This window comes from Sinocyclocheilus anshuiensis, unplaced genomic scaffold (assembly GCF_001515605.1).
Source record: "Sinocyclocheilus anshuiensis isolate Anshui unplaced genomic scaffold, SAMN03320099.WGS_v1.1 scaffold1404, whole genome shotgun sequence".
In the NCBI taxonomy this organism is placed as follows: Eukaryota; Metazoa; Chordata; class Actinopteri; order Cypriniformes; family Cyprinidae; genus Sinocyclocheilus; species Sinocyclocheilus anshuiensis.
Window position 1 is genome coordinate 293,752 of NW_015546095.1, and position 15,661 is coordinate 309,412.

Sequence of the window (15,661 nt, forward strand, 5' to 3'; positions counted from 1 at the left end):
TTCTTTCCATTCACCCTTTGGCTATGTGTGCATAAGCAGCTATAGGCTATAACTCCTAGACACACAAGGCCAAACCACTAAAACATTTTACCAAAATATCTGGTCTGACTTATAGGCCCTCCCAAAAGAGAATTATGATAAGTACTGTCAAAGACGTGTGTAAATAAAAAGAGAAACAAGCATGATTTAAAACCTCACTAATTGAGCAGCTCCAAAACATACCAATGGTTCAAGCAAACAATGGATTGTTTCAGAGAATTGCGGTAAACATTTTGAAGTATACACTGAAACGTCACTCTCAGTTTCCATTGTTCCTGTTAGTGTTTTGAAGCTGTGTATTGAGCCTGTGTTAAATCACTGTACCGTGGGATTGCTGGGTCGTGTCATCAGATGTTTGGTAGACATGCTTCTCTCGCAGGTACTGCTGCATGTTCCAGTCAACACTGCACCCTGGTGGACGCTCTTTCAGATATACTTTGAAATGATCGCTTCTTTGTAAATGGGTCAGTGAAAGGACGATTTTTGTCTGCGTCTTTTAATTTATTCAAACAAACATTGAACATAAGCATAATTTATACACAGAGACGATGACCTGAATTCTCATCTTCTATAATGATTTGGATTTTTAATTAAATAAACTCAATTCAATTCAATTAAATAAAAAAAGCTAAAATTAAATGTGTAAAGACTACTTTTTAACTTTTTTAATTTACTTTTTTTTTTTTTGTATTGAATGTGTAAGAAAAACATTTTATTACTTTTTACTTGATGATTATGAAACTTGATGGTTATGGAAATTAGTAACTCAGTTGATCATATTGGAATACAAATTAATAACAAGTTCTAAAATTAAGATTTAAAGAAAGAAATCAAGTCTGCAGGCTTGCAGGCAAGAAAATAGAAGTATTTAACTCCCATGATAACTTCTGTCTCCGAGGATGTCACATCCATTGCACGCAACAGTCTTGGTAGGAAAAATGGAGTGTGAGGAAAAGAGAAAGAGATATATGATATGATACACACAGGAGTATATTACAAAGACATTACATAAGAGAACTCTAAGTCTAATACCTGTGTTCAATGTCCTGTGAGAGTCGTCTGGCCTCTTGATCTTTTCTTAAGAGAGCCTGGAAAGTGGAGAAAGACTCCACCATGCCGATGTAGCCAGAGAGAGGGACAGGCTTCCTCACCTAAAAAATGTCCTGCCTAAAGAAAAAACACAGTTGCAGTCCAGCTTCTGATTGGTCAATACTACATCCAGCCATGTTATATTTGACAATAAAGTATACAGCTTAGTTTTTTTTTTTTTTTTTTATCCTGGATAGCAAGTTTGTTATGTCAGGGACACTTAACGAATTAAACTACAAATTTAAATCCTTCATATTTTTATTATTCATTATATAAAAGGTAATCAAGGCATAACAAGCCCTTTATTAACTGAAGCACATATATAGTCACATCTATAGTCACAATATAACAAATTGCTACTTATATGTAACTTAATAAAACCTTCTTCAGTCTAAACCTAAGATTGATTGCACTTTAAACTGTTTTGACCTACTTAATTATCTGTAAAGTTAATATTTTAACAGCTAGTTTGTATATAACTGCATTACCATTCTCTGACTGGATACTGGAGAGAGTCATATGTTTTCTTGTAAAGTTTGAAGGAGCTGGAACCTAGGTAAGGATTCCGGAAAGGCTGCAGGGCTGCATAAAACTGTAATGAGACAGATGTATATGCCATGGGATAGATTACTTGTTTATTTTTGTGTCAAAAACATATCAAGTTTTTTTTTAACCATTTACTGACCCAACAGTTCAGTAATCAATCAGTCTTAGTACTGTAAAATGCTGTGGGTAATGTTTGTTGAGTAAATGATTTAATATCATATATGAGAAGAAATTTAGATTATTTTAGATAATTTTCGAATTAGATAATTCTAAAATGTTCTCATAGAATATGTAGCACACACAGATGTTCAGACAGCAAGTTGAAATGTCAGAAATATCAGTCTTATGACTTCCACCTCATTACAGATGTGGTTTAAAGTCTCTGAGCAGTCTCCATAGCTCAGCTCCATGTCCATGGTGTAGTTGAGAACTGCAAGGCAGCCATGAGGCTTAAGCACTCTATGAGCCTCCTGAAGAAAACGTGAATGGTCAAACCAATGGAACGCAGACATGGCCGTCACAAGATCTACAGAGCCATCTTCAAAAGGCAGTTCTTCAGTTAATATTTTAACAGCTAGTTTGTATATAACTGCATTACCATTCTCTGACTGGATACTGGAGAGAGTCATATGTTTTCTTGTAAAGTTTGAAGGAGCTGGAACCTAGGTAAGGATTCCGGAAAGGCTGCAGGGCTGCATAAAACTGTAATGAGACAGATGTATATGCCATGGGATAGATTACTTGTTTATTTTTGTGTCAAAAACATATCAAGTTTTTTTTTAACCATTTACTGACCCAACAGTTCAGTAATCAATCAGTCTTAGTACTGTAAAATGCTGTGGGTAATGTTTGTTGAGTAAATGATTTAATATCATATATGAGAAGAAATTTAGATTATTTTAGATAATTTTCGAATTAGATAATTCTAAAATGTTCTCATAGAATATGTAGCACACACAGATGTTCAGACAGCAAGTTGAAATGTCAGAAATATCAGTCTTATGACTTCCACCTCATTACAGATGTGGTTTAAAGTCTCTGAGCAGTCTCCATAGCTCAGCTCCATGTCCATGGTGTAGTTGAGAACTGCAAGGCAGCCATGAGGCTTAAGCACTCTATGAGCCTCCTGAAGAAAACGTGAATGGTCAAACCAATGGAACGCAGACATGGCCGTCACAAGATCTACAGAGCCATCTTCAAAAGGCAGTTCTTCAGCTGGACTCTCCCTTTGTGTTTAAAATAAGTAAAACAGATGCATGATGTGCATATTGAATGTGTGAAACTCACAAAGAGAACAAAATCAAGAGCATAATCATGGTATTTAACTTCTAAATAAATAATTATAAGAAATCTTCATTTAGGCCAATTAAGATATTATTTTCATGTCCCTATCTTTTATGTGCCAGATCATTAATGTGTCATAATGACCAATAAAAAAACCTGCATAATGTTTTTTTTTATTGGTCATTTATGACACATTAATGATTCTCATTGCTGTAATACAGTAATGAGAGTCATTCTGTCTGGAAACAATACTTTTTTATCAATTGAAAAATATATAAATATAATATTACAATGTTAATATATAAATATACATTTTGCAGAGATTTCTGAGTTCTTTACGTGTGCATGTTTTACTTTTGAGTTAGTTTGTATTTTTCACATAAACTCATTTCAGAAAAAAATGTTACATTAAAAATAAAAATATTTAAATTGTAAAGTAAAACATCATTATAATATCTGTTGTATTATATATATATATATAAGCTGTCACACGTGCAGTAACACCCAATTCAGGTTTGCCTACCTGTAAGAGACGTTTGGATTATTAACATGTTTCCTCCCCATCTCCAGTTGAGCAGGACTGATGTCTGTCCCTACCACACAAGTAAAATGTGGTACTAAGAGCAACGTTCCCTGCCCTGACCCACAACCAACATCTACTGCCAGGTCATTGGCTGAATTTTTCTGAGAAAATACAGTAAATAATATATCCAAATGTAAATTAAATGAAAAAGATGGCAGGCTGATGAATAAACAACAACAAACAGTCATAAAAGTCCTACATTATTCCTGTGGAACTGTAGAACCTTGTCGATGAGCTCTTCAGAAGGAGAAATTCGGTACTTCCAGTATGAGTCTGCATGTTCTTTATCCTCAAACAAACGTACAGCCATTTTTGAGTGCTGTACAAGTGCACTAAACACTGAGAGACAGTATCAACTGTGCCAATAGCACTAAGCTGTTTAAAACATTCCTTTGAGGCAACCGTAATGTGCTCAGTTTGCTAATAAGGACTTGAGCCTCACACACAGACATTTTTTTCACATTCACTCTGGAGTAAAGACTAAAGGTTCTTTCAAAGTTAATAAACATCTCCTAAGCAATGACCAGAAAAGAATCAAAGGTTTCCAGTATGAATGAAAATACAAGAGAGACATGAAAAAATAAAAGTACAGAAAGGCATAATGCTTATCTGATGTTGATATTGCTGAAGAACAACAGGTTTATGGAATAAATAATGGTTTCTGTGAATGTGAAGTGTGGGTGTTAAGAAGGATTTATTTACATTTTTACAAAACCTAGATTGAGTAAACATTTCTGTGGCATCCAGGGAATTTTTTACTGTTCATGTGAACAAACTTCAAAAATGAAAAAAAAAATAAAAATAAAGGATTTTATTGTTATTTTAAACAACATTACATCAATGCCTGCATGTCGTAGAGTAAATTATTTCGAATTAACATTATGCAACATCATAATGCATAGTGCAAATAATAAATGGTTTATATTTTCAGAATATTTCATGTGAAATTATGAAAAACGTGGTGTGTTTGTAAACCCACAGATTTGCTAACAACTTGATTAACAAAGTGAAATCAAATCTTTCACAGGAACTACAGTAGCTAAACACCTGGGATTATAGTACAGGTGAGGTGGGTCATGTGTCACTCAGGTTTACATGCAAGCACACAGAAGTACTTCATTATAAAGTCGACTTTGGCCTCTGTTGATGACACTTTCATCTCCTCTAGAATCCTGGAACAGAATAAGTAACAAGCAAACATACCATCAACATGATCTATAAAGGCCAAAAAGCAAATTTCCTTTAATAAGAATCTTGCAGTCTAATTTTGTGTTACAAACAATCAACATTGCATGACAGTAAAAGCGGCTGAAATGTTGAAGTTCTTCAAAAAGAAGTAATTACCGTGATGTTGTTCTCTCCAACAGTGCGGTTGCAGCGCTTGGATTGGCTCTCAGATAGGCTTGGTACATGGAGAATATCTGAATAAAACCAACTGCATTCTTGATGCTCAGCTGCTGCTTTATTGGCATTATTTCAATCCTTACAAAACTGTTAGAATCTACAACTGCAATTCATATCAAGGATGACATTATTCAAAACAAAACATGTAAAATATAATGTTTTTAGAATAAATGTTGTTTTTAAAAAAGCAATGTATAAACAAAATACAATGTTTTATTTTACATACAAATGCCACCTATACAAAAGAAAGTAAATGTGATAAGCAGATTTGTGCAGAGGTTCGTTGACACACAGACAGTTAATTGTTCATTTACCTCTTTTTATCTGGGAAGGGTGTAGCGTCTGGACCAATCAAACACACAATATATATTTTGTTAGCTATATTTAACAAATACTCTGTAACACCCCTCAGTTAACAAGCCATATGAGGACCTATGGACCTAATTATTCATATTTCCCCATGAGCTGATTCGCTACAAGGGTATGGTTTCAAATAAGATCTTTAGCTTACTGTTGGCCCCAGTTATCTTACTGCTTGTGTAATTGTAATTGCTAATTGCTTTACCTAGCAGGATAAATTAATACAAGAGTGCAGTTTGCAGTTATTCTATGAGCATATTTAACCTTTAGTGAAATGGTTTGCAAAAGTAAAAGTTGATAAACATGCATTCAGTAAGCTAAGGCTTTTGCATTTACATATTAAACAGGGTCAAATTATTATTAAATCTGCTCTCTAGATACTCTTATTTCATTTATATAAATACATAGTTATGGTATAGGCTTACTTCCTCATATATGTTATTAAGTCGATCACCACAAGATTCATAGTGTATTTTCATATTGTCTCCATAGCCAAAGAGAGCCAAGCAGCCACGCGGCTTCAGAACATGTGTAGCCTCCTTTATGAAACATTCAGCATCGAACCAATGAGCCGCAGACGCAGCCGTCAGCAGATCCACTGAGCCATCTGGGATGGCAGCTCCTCTGCTGTGCCTACTCTGTCATTTAATGATAAACATGATACGGAGAGACCACAGTAATCTAATTTTTTTCTTTCAAGGTTATACAAAGGTATAATGGTACATTGTTCCATATCGTTTACATTATGAGATAAAAATAAGTCATGGGACAAGATTTATTTGTTTTTTAAGGAAGAGTAGAAACATGCATTACTGACCTGTAGCTGAGGTTAGGGAAGCCTGACACTGCTCTTGCCTGCTCCACCTGAGATTCACTGACGTCAATGCCCACCACCTGCTCAAAATACGCCGTCAGGGTACAAGAGTTCTGCCCCGTTCCACAGCCCAAATCCACAGCTAGCTGATGGGGCTTTCCTTTATGTGAAGCATGTTTTTACCATTAAACATTATATGGGAGAACAGCTTATTCTTTTCACACATTAAATATAAAGTAAATAAGTAATAGACAAATGTTATGTAACATCAATTTCTTTGGATGAGTTTCCAACATTTGACTTCTGACTTGTCTCTGGTGGTAACTTAGAAACAGTATGGTGTTACCATGATTTATTGGACATGGTAAAATGGCAATAAACCCCACTGTGCTTTCGTATACAATCTAAATTAATTTTATATTGTACTATTAATTTTTATATATATTTTTTTAGTAGTATAAATATAATTACAACCTTAGTATGTTATTTTTATGGTTTATTATTATAATTTTTATTACAATAATGTATTAAAATGGTTTTATAATGTATGCGCTCCATATTTTGGAAGGGTCTCTCACAGTTACCAAACAAACATGCAGTGATTCAGCTGTTGTGCACACGACACCAACATGCCAGACTGTTGCGCTCAAAACGTACGCTAATAATAACACGAATCTTACCTTTTTGTCCAGATAATGGAGAACAAGCTTCTTCAGCTCATCAGGTGGACCAAACCGATATTTCTGATAGAGGGAGGCATGTCGTTTCTCTTCAAACAATCTTTCAGTCATCTTCACTGTGACTTCAGAGCGAATCTTCAGAGCAAATTACTGCACATCTGCTGAGAAGTTAATCATTACTGGACATTACAAACACAGACCTATACAAAGTTGGTTCGACGTTTGACATTTGTCAGAGATTCAGCCTCGGAAATCTTCAATAGTTCTTCAACGATTTAGCACAAGGACAAGAAACATAATGTGTTATAATTGTTTTCAAATGTAGAAGAGAACACACAATGTGTTTTATTTGTTTTAATCTGCCTTAAGGTATTGTAACTGATACAATACACCTTATAATGTAAAAGTGCAGGATAGGGACCGTCTGCAAAGTGCAAAACCAAGAGCAAAAAGCACAATTATTCCACTTAAATGCTTCACTTGTGAGATGTATAAAAATAAATCTCAGATCTAAGGGGTGTGACTTATTACTGGTTCATAAAAAACATTTAGATGTTGGTTTTATTCACAGAATTATAGCACAACAAAAGCTATTGAAATGGAACAATTGAGAAACAACTTGCAAAGCATTACAAAGATTATGCAGTTTACCGCCCCCTAGAGGAAGATATTGCACTTGTCTTGACCAAGTTTGACATTCAGAAGTTTAAATAAATTAATTTAGAATTTTTTAAAGATCATTATTTTGTGTATTTGGTGTAACAGAATATGGTTGATATTATTCACATAACTATAAGACAAAAAAAAAAAAAACTTACTGAAATGTAAAAATTGAGAAAAAGCTTAAGATGTGCAGTACACTGCTCCCTAGAGGAACACATTGCAGTTGTTTTGACTTAGTTTAAAATTCAGAAATGTGAATAAATTAATTTAAAATACAGAGTCTGACATTTCAACCTCAAAGGGTGTGGTCTTGTTGCTGGTTCATACAATTTGTTACTGGTTCATAGAATTACAGTTAGATATCGTTTGAATTTGCAGAACTATAGCACACCACATGCTATTGAAATGTAAGCACATAAGCTTACAAAGCCTTTCATAGATTGTGCAGTACACCGCCCCCTAGAGGAACATATTGCATTTGTTAAGAATGAGTTTAAAGGGGTGGTTGACTGTTTTTTTTATAGGTTTGATTGTGTTTATGGGGTGCAGTCTAACGTGTTAATGCTTTGTTTGTTAAAAAACGCATTATTTTTCACATAATTTACCTTTATTCGACACCTCTCTGTCCCTTCTCCTCTGAACGCCCTAATCATTTCCTGCTTTTATGAAGCCCCTCCCTCAGAAATACACGATGGGCTCTGATTGATTAGCTGGCCCAGTGTGTTGTGATTGGCTAAACCGCCTCTAGTGCGAGTCTAACCGTCCCGCCCCTCACCTCAGTGGCATGTGCTCCGGTTGTATTGTAAACAACGGTGTCGTTAATATCGCTTATCAGTTTGAGCCCGATTGAGAAGCAGAGGATATTATTGAAGAGACTTTGCTGCGTGTTCCCGGAGGCGGGGTTTATGTAAAATTCTGGGTTCTTGACATAACGGACCCGGGAAGTAACTCGCTGTAGTCCCTTACCAGTCGTTTTTGTAGGCATTAAACTGCCAGAATTTTAAAAGACAATATCTCCATAACTTTCAGCTTTGTAACTTTGCAGATATTGTTTATGATCAAACAGCAACATTACACACTAACTAACATTAAAAAAGAGAAATCGCAATCAACCACCCCTTTAAGATCACAACAAGAAATATTTTATTAGCTATGATACTGTTTTTTGAATCAAATCTTTACATCGCTATGACAGTAAACACTGGAATCTAACAATGCCTTGGAAAAAAACAGTTAATCTTTAAAAAATTAAGCATAGCTACATAAACCCATATAGGAAATAAAAGAGTTATCGAATAAGCTTGTTCTAAACTCCTGAAACATTGGAGTTTCATATTTTAGAGCAGTCGCTGCAATTTATGAAATAAATCAATTAAATCTGTATGTGGGAGTGTGTGTGAAGAAAAGCAGATGTAACCCCTTTTGTAATCCTTAACATTGTCCTAAGTAACTGTAATTTAATTACATGTTTTTTTCTCAGTAACTGTAATTGATTACAATTACTTTTATTTTGTAATTAAATTACGTAATTCCGTTACATGTAACTAGTTACTTCCCAACACTGTTTAAATCGGATTTGAAGAAAAAACTAGATCCTCGTTTGGACTCATGTATTAAATAAAATCGTGTAAAATGTAATAAGACTTTGCACTGTGGCAACTATGTTGCTATGGACGATGGACGTCGCCATATTTGATATTTACTTTCTCGTGTCAGATTAACAGTTATCGGTTATCGCGAGAATGGGCTTCGTTCTTATTGTAATTTGACTGTAATTTAAACAGAGAAGGAAGATTAAAAATTAAAAAGTCACACTGAACGTGTTACAACTGTGTGTACTCTTAGACTGCCTCATACAAAGAAATACTTTATCTGTTACATAACATGTATTATAAGTGCTTTTCCTTTTTCAATTTTGTGTAAGTAGTTGCACAGACGTGCACTTTCAAAATGTGTTTACCAATACATCACCAATAGAGGGCAGCAGTCAACACGCTGTGATCTAGATTCTAGAAGATGGAAGCACCTAAACACACAGAAGCTGTTTGCTATGATCATTACCTAAGTTGCAAGTGTTATAACATTATTTAAAAATGTGCCATTTTCAACGATCCTGTTCCCAAATAGCTACTGAAAAAGTACATTAGCTGAACCACATGGCTATTTAAAATGCCAGTATTTTTCTGTATTTAGTTACATAACACTCTTTGATGATCATATTTAATGTAAGTACCCCCACATAATTCCATATTATAACATATTTCAAGACCATCCATTCGCAGTAATATGCTACCACATTTGTTTGTACCAGATGTTTGATCTGATTTTGAACCCTTTTCTAAAAACCTCTCCTTTCATTTCCTCTTTCTCTGCATGACAAGACTGATACTTCTTCATCCTCTCTAAAATAAGACTGAACACAACACCATGCATATCATCTCAATTTTTTTATTAATGTTGAAAATTGGGTTTTGTTACAAATCTCAAGAAGGTGAGTATTACAAGCCTGAACCTAAATAAACAATTGCCTATACTGTATATTTGCATGCTTTTGCTTGCTTGTTTTGTTGAATGAGTTGATTCTGTTAAGAAACATATCAGTCATGTTTAGCTGAGAAGGATATTTGAAATAGTCTTAACCATCATTACTGTAATTTACCAATTTTAATTCTCTGTGTTTGTACCATAATTTAATTATGTAAATCTAGCCAGGTAACTAAAACATAATCTAATATTATTTAATATGTGAGTAATGCTTGTGACTGTAATAATGTGATTAAGTAACCCTTACCAAACCTCAAATCATAATTCTAATCTTTCAATCTTTCCAATCAATTGTTGTAATACAACAACCCTGGTATTTGTTCACTCTGTTTTAATTTCACTTCTTCAAAGTTCAGCATGGATCTGACGTGTCTTTGCGATGTGACGTTCCTCTCCTGTCTAAATCCTCCACATTGCACTGGGAGAAAGATGGAGAACAAACACCCAACACCACTCTGATGTACAACAACTCTGCCTACATCATCTTACACACTGGTTACATGTAACTAGTTACTCCCCAACACTGATTAAAATACAGCGCTGTACATGCAATAGCATTTAGAGCTGTTTTCCGTTAAATCGGATTTGAAGAAAAAACTAGATCCTCGTTTGGACTCATGTATTAAATAAAATCGTGTAAAATGTAATAAGACTTTGCACTGTGGCAACTATGTTGCTATGGACGATGGACGTCGCCATATTTGATATTTACTTTCTCGTGTCAGATTAACAGTTATCGCGAGAGTAGAAAATGGGCTTCGTTCTTATTGTAATTTGACTGTAATTTAAACAGAGAAGGAAGATTAAAAATAATATTGTCACACTGAACGTGTTACAACTGTGTGTACTCTTAGACTGCCTCATACAAAGAAATACTTTATCTGTTACATAACATGTATTATAAGTGCTTTTCCTTTTTCAATTTTGTGTAAGTAGTTGCACAGACGTGCACTTTCAAAATGTGTTTACCAATACATCACCAATAGAGGGCAGCAGTCAACACGCTGTGATCTAGATTCTAGAAGATGGAAGCACCTAAACACACAGAAGCTGTTTGCTATGATCATTACCTAAGTTGCAAGTGTTATAACATTATTTAAAAATGTGCCATTTTCAACGATCCTGTTCCCAAATAGCTACTGAAAAAGTACATTAGCTGAACCACATGGCTATTTAAAATGCCAGTATTTTTCTGTATTTAGTTACATAACACTCTTTGATGATCATATTTAATGTAAGTACCCCCACATAATTCCATATTATAACATATTTCAAGACCATCCATTCGCAGTAATATGCTACCACATTTGTTTGTACCAGATGTTTGATCTGATTTTGAACCCTTTTCTAAAAACCTCTCCTTTCATTTCCTCTTTCTCTGCATGACAAGACTGATACTTCTTCATCCTCTCTAAAATAAGACTGAACACAACACCATGCATATCATCTCAATTTTTTTATTAATGTTGAAAATTGGGTTTTGTTACAAATCTCAAGAAGGTGAGTATTACAAGCCTGAACCTAAATAAACAATTGCCTATACTGTATATTTGCATGCTTTTGCTTGCTTGTTTTGTTGAATGAGTTGATTCTGTTAAGAAACATATCAGTCATGTTTAGCTGAGAAGGATATTTGAAATAGTCTTAACCATCATTACTGTAATTTACCAATTTTAATTCTCTGTGTTTGTACCATAATTTAATTATGTAAATCTAGCCAGGTAACTAAAACATAATCTAATATTATTTAATATGTGAGTAATGCTTGTGACTGTAATAATGTGATTAAGTAACCCTTACCAAACCTCAAATCATAATTCTAATCTTTCAATCTTTCCAATCAATTGTTGTAATACAACAACCCTGGTATTTGTTCACTCTGTTTTAATTTCACTTCTTCAAAGTTCAGCATGGATCTGACGTGTCTTTGCGATGTGACGTTCCTCTCCTGTCTAAATCCTCCACATTGCACTGGGAGAAAGATGGAGAACAAACACCCAACACCACTCTGATGTACAACAACTCTGCCTACATCATCTTACACACTGTTGATGAACGCAGTAAAGGGGAATATTACTGTAGATTGATGAAAGATGGAAGAGTACAAACTGTTAGGATTCAGACTCTTAACGTTACTCCATGTAAGTACATTCAGTTGTGTCAGTGTTGTGTGTACACAGTCATAGTGATCTCCAAATTGTTGTTCCAAAGTATGTGAAGTATGTGATTAATTACATTTTTTTTTTAAATGGCATATTGTATATAATCAAAGAACTTCTCCAGTCTATTGTTAATGCAACAGGTTTGAATGTGTCAAAGTGTGAATAAGATATTTTCAGTGGATAATGACTAAAACTGCTATTTAAGTTACTTGGTACACTACTTTTTCCACAAAGCTATACTCTCTATATTTTTCCAGATTCACAGAATAAAAGGCATGCAATTTACAGGCAAAGTGCCAATAATAGTGGTGTATCACTGATCTGCAAGTCTAAAAAGAACTACCACAGGTTAAGGTGGACATGGGAACAGAGACCTAATTCACAGACTGATCTGATAGCTGTAGAAAAAGGAAGAGAAGTTCAAATAAAAGGACCAATTAAACCAGGAAGAAATTCTTCTACTACATACACTGGTCAATTTTTTATCTTTCACATCTCACCTGTGAACTTCAATTATAGTGGGACATACAGGTGTATTACTGAAACAACAATCTACACAACCACAATGCTACGCACCATCAGAGGTTTGTAACAAATTTACATTGTTTTCTCACTTACATGCAACATTTTGTTCTCAGCTGTTTAAAGGGATGTTTCTGTTTCAATAATACTCCTTAACAATTAACAATTTTGTATCGATGCAACAATATTTAGAGAGATGGTGCAATTCAGTGAGTGAGAATTAGTTAAACAACTAACATTGCGTGTAATGCATTTAAGGTGTCTTGAACCTGTATTATATTCCTTTATTTTTATACATTTTAATCAATATTCCTCCAAATGTAAAACCTCATTGATTTCAGTCTCGATGGAGCCCCCTGATGGTGTGTTGAGGAGTCACTCAGTGGTTCTTACCTGTGAGGTTTCTGAAGTAACTGATTCAGTGACGCTAGTCTGGCTCAGGATGGAGGGGAACAGAGGAGTGCTGGTCAAAAAACAAATTATGACTGAGAACAACTACATGTTACGTCTCACAGTGATTCTAGCCAGCTATGAAACGGACTGGCAGTGTGCAGTTTTTACTGAGAATACACTCAGAGCTCTGGCCCCTATAACAATCAGTCTTACCTCATCAAATACAAATGCTCCAACAGAAAGCTCATCTATAACAAACCAAGGTAATATTTTTGAACCATTAATATACAATATTTTTTACTTTAACACAGATTGAATGCTCAAAATATAAATGTAAAAATAAAATGTATCACTGTGTAATCATGACACTGTTGTAATTATCTGGCTCAACATGTCTGCAGAAGACACCATGACAAAGGACAGTCATCTACAAATCGAGATCATCGTGGCTTGTGTTGTTACTGTCAGTGTGCTGATTCTGCTGGGACTTTTAGTTTTTAAATGTCAGCGAAAAACAGGTGAGCGCATCTCAGAGACAGTATATGAAGGAGAACATTGTCCAAATGAATTGGTCAAATTGTAACATTCTCTATGGGAAGTGAATGAAAGTCCTGTCTTTCATTTCAAATTGCTAATTGCCTTTTTTACAGAGACATTGCCTATTAGTACACACATGCTTATTAGCTGGATCAGGCTAAAAGATGCAGCTTAACCTTAATTCATATCTAGAAATGTTTTACATGTTTAAGTGTCCATTTTGTCCATTGAATATTTTCCTGATTGTGATGAGTTTTGAAATACGAGATGTTGTCATATTGTTTCACTAGATGAAGGTCACGTCACTGGATTCAAATCACAAGAAGATGAGGACATCCATTATGCTTCAGTGACAGTAGCAGGATCTAGTCATGGTAAAACAGACATTTAATTGACTTCTGTGTGTTCTATATAGTGAGAAATCTATGTTAAATCTATGACTGATTTTATTTCCAGGAGCTGACAAGTGTTTTAAAAGAAATCATGCAAGTTCAGAGGTCAGCTATGAAACAACTTCTTTCATAAACATTTCAGATTGTCATTTTGATTTGGTAATGATACGTGTGCTATAAATGTTTGTGATTCATTTGCAATGTATGTCTCAATATCTACAGGACAGAAATTATGCAGTCATCTACTCAGCAATTAAAGCACAGTGAGCCTTGACACTGGGAGCTTTGTGTTTCATTTATTTTAAATTTATTATTGAATGGAATTGAAAACACAAAATGAATCTTGTATTAATGATAGCATGCTACCCATCCATTATTTTGGTACTGTACATTAAAACATAAGACTAATGAACCATGCATGCTCAAGTGCATTATGGGTGTGCTCAGTCTGTAAGCAAAGGGTCTTTGGGTTTCACTTGAATTGGAAACACAAATACATCACCAACACTATCTCTGAGTATAATCAGATCAATATGCTCACAGAAAGAAACCTCAATGTGGTTCCATGACACACAACTGTGTTAAATGTAGCATAGTATTTCCTGCAATGGAAAAATCTAGATGATTTAGTTTTGCAACAAATGTTTCAACTAACTAAAAGTCAAAAATAAAAAAAAAATATTGAATTGCAATAATTTTAAACAGTGAAATATTCATAACAATAAAAATGAAAATTATTTAATTGCCTATGTGCACTGAAGCCTATAAAAAGTACTTTTCATTGCTAATTTTGAGGTGAGATGGAATGTTGTCAGGCACAACAGCATGGATTAATCAAATATAAGAAGAAGAAGAAGAATGTTTCTTAAACCTCCTGTCTAACTATAATCACATCAGACTAACACTAAGAACACATTACTGTAACATGAAAATTAGTTTCAAACACCTACTTTAAAACCTACAGTAGTGTTACATTTTGCTCTAATTCAGTTCTATTGTAGTTTCATACAAATTATTATATAATTTTTTTATTGGGAAAAAAATGTAAAGTTTTAATTTAATTTAAAGGGGTCCTATTATGCTCTTTTACAAAGTCTTGATTTTATTTTGGGGGTGTACTAGAAGAGGCTCTCATACTAGGTAGTTTGAAAAACATTATTTTTCACATATTTTACATTTTACACTTATTACAACACTCTCTCCCCAGTATGGCATGAACGGCTCCAATAGTTCCTGTATCAAATGAAGGCCCGCCTTCTGCGAGCTTCAGAGTAAATATTGCTTCAAAATCAAATCAATTTTAGCGCAATTTAAACCTGGATGATTGTAACCAGTATCACTCCAAATTCGTCTGCCTTGGGAAAGCTAGCGTGTCTCTGACATAGTGATAACACTCGTTGCCTTCTCTAGTGCAGCTCAACCAGGTCTCATCCCATTCGTCGATATTTGTGATATCACAAATCCCGGAAAATATGCGTTGTAGTCCAAACGAGTCATTCAGTTTAGTTTTTGAAAAGTGATTTCTGTTAAATAAAATATCTCCTTTTGAAGTGGACTTTGAGCTTTGTAACTTTGCAGATCTTTTTTTATGCTCAAACAGCAACATTACTGACTAACTAAAGTTGAAAAAGTGAAAAAGCATAATAGGA

The 15,661-nt window shown here is 34.4% G+C and overlaps 3 protein-coding genes across 3 annotated transcripts; 1 reads left to right on the plus strand and 2 right to left on the minus strand.

The window, feature by feature from the left end:
- Positions 1-752: 752 nt before the first annotated feature.
- Positions 753-4,078, minus strand: LOC107700212 (putative methyltransferase DDB_G0268948). Its single transcript, XM_074187054.1, is given in 6 exon segments — positions 753-964; positions 1,072-1,206; positions 2,273-2,376; positions 2,687-2,900; positions 3,482-3,642; positions 3,741-4,078. Coding segments are annotated over 6 exon segments (840 nt in total). The 5' UTR covers positions 3,852-4,078; the 3' UTR covers positions 753-849.
- A 488-nt stretch (positions 4,079-4,566) lies between these two features.
- On the minus strand, positions 4,567-7,066 carry LOC107700209 (putative methyltransferase DDB_G0268948). Its single transcript, XM_074187053.1, is given in 8 exon segments — positions 4,567-4,713; positions 4,886-5,048; positions 5,168-5,180; positions 5,478-5,510; positions 5,731-5,918; positions 5,921-5,943; positions 6,123-6,283; positions 6,800-7,066. Coding segments are annotated over 8 exon segments (783 nt in total). The 5' UTR covers positions 6,911-7,066; the 3' UTR covers positions 4,567-4,622.
- Positions 7,067-11,436: 4,370 nt separating this feature from the next.
- On the plus strand, positions 11,437-14,011 carry LOC107700210 (uncharacterized). The gene is made up of 6 exons (XM_016501790.1): positions 11,437-11,506; positions 11,911-12,147; positions 12,426-12,752; positions 13,032-13,346; positions 13,485-13,601; positions 13,911-14,011. The coding sequence occupies exons 1-6, from the start codon at positions 11,443-11,445 to the stop codon at positions 14,009-14,011; spliced, it is 1,161 nt and encodes a 386-aa protein (XP_016357276.1). The 5' UTR covers positions 11,437-11,442.
- Positions 14,012-15,661: the final 1,650 nt, after the last annotated feature.

What these genes read in the sequence shown, in the direction of transcription:
- LOC107700210 (XM_016501790.1), top strand. Translation starts at nt 11,443, where the DNA reads ATGCATATCATCTCAATTTTTTTATTAATGTTGAAAATTGGGTTTTGT. An exon ending in GACTCTTAACGTTACTCCAT is followed by an intron (nt 12,148 to 12,425) that starts GTAAGTACATTC and finishes ATATTTTTCCAG; the next exon opens with ATTCACAGAATAAAAGGCAT. An exon ending in AATGCTACGCACCATCAGAG is followed by an intron (nt 12,753 to 13,031) that starts GTTTGTAACAAA and finishes CATTGATTTCAG; the next exon opens with TCTCGATGGAGCCCCCTGAT.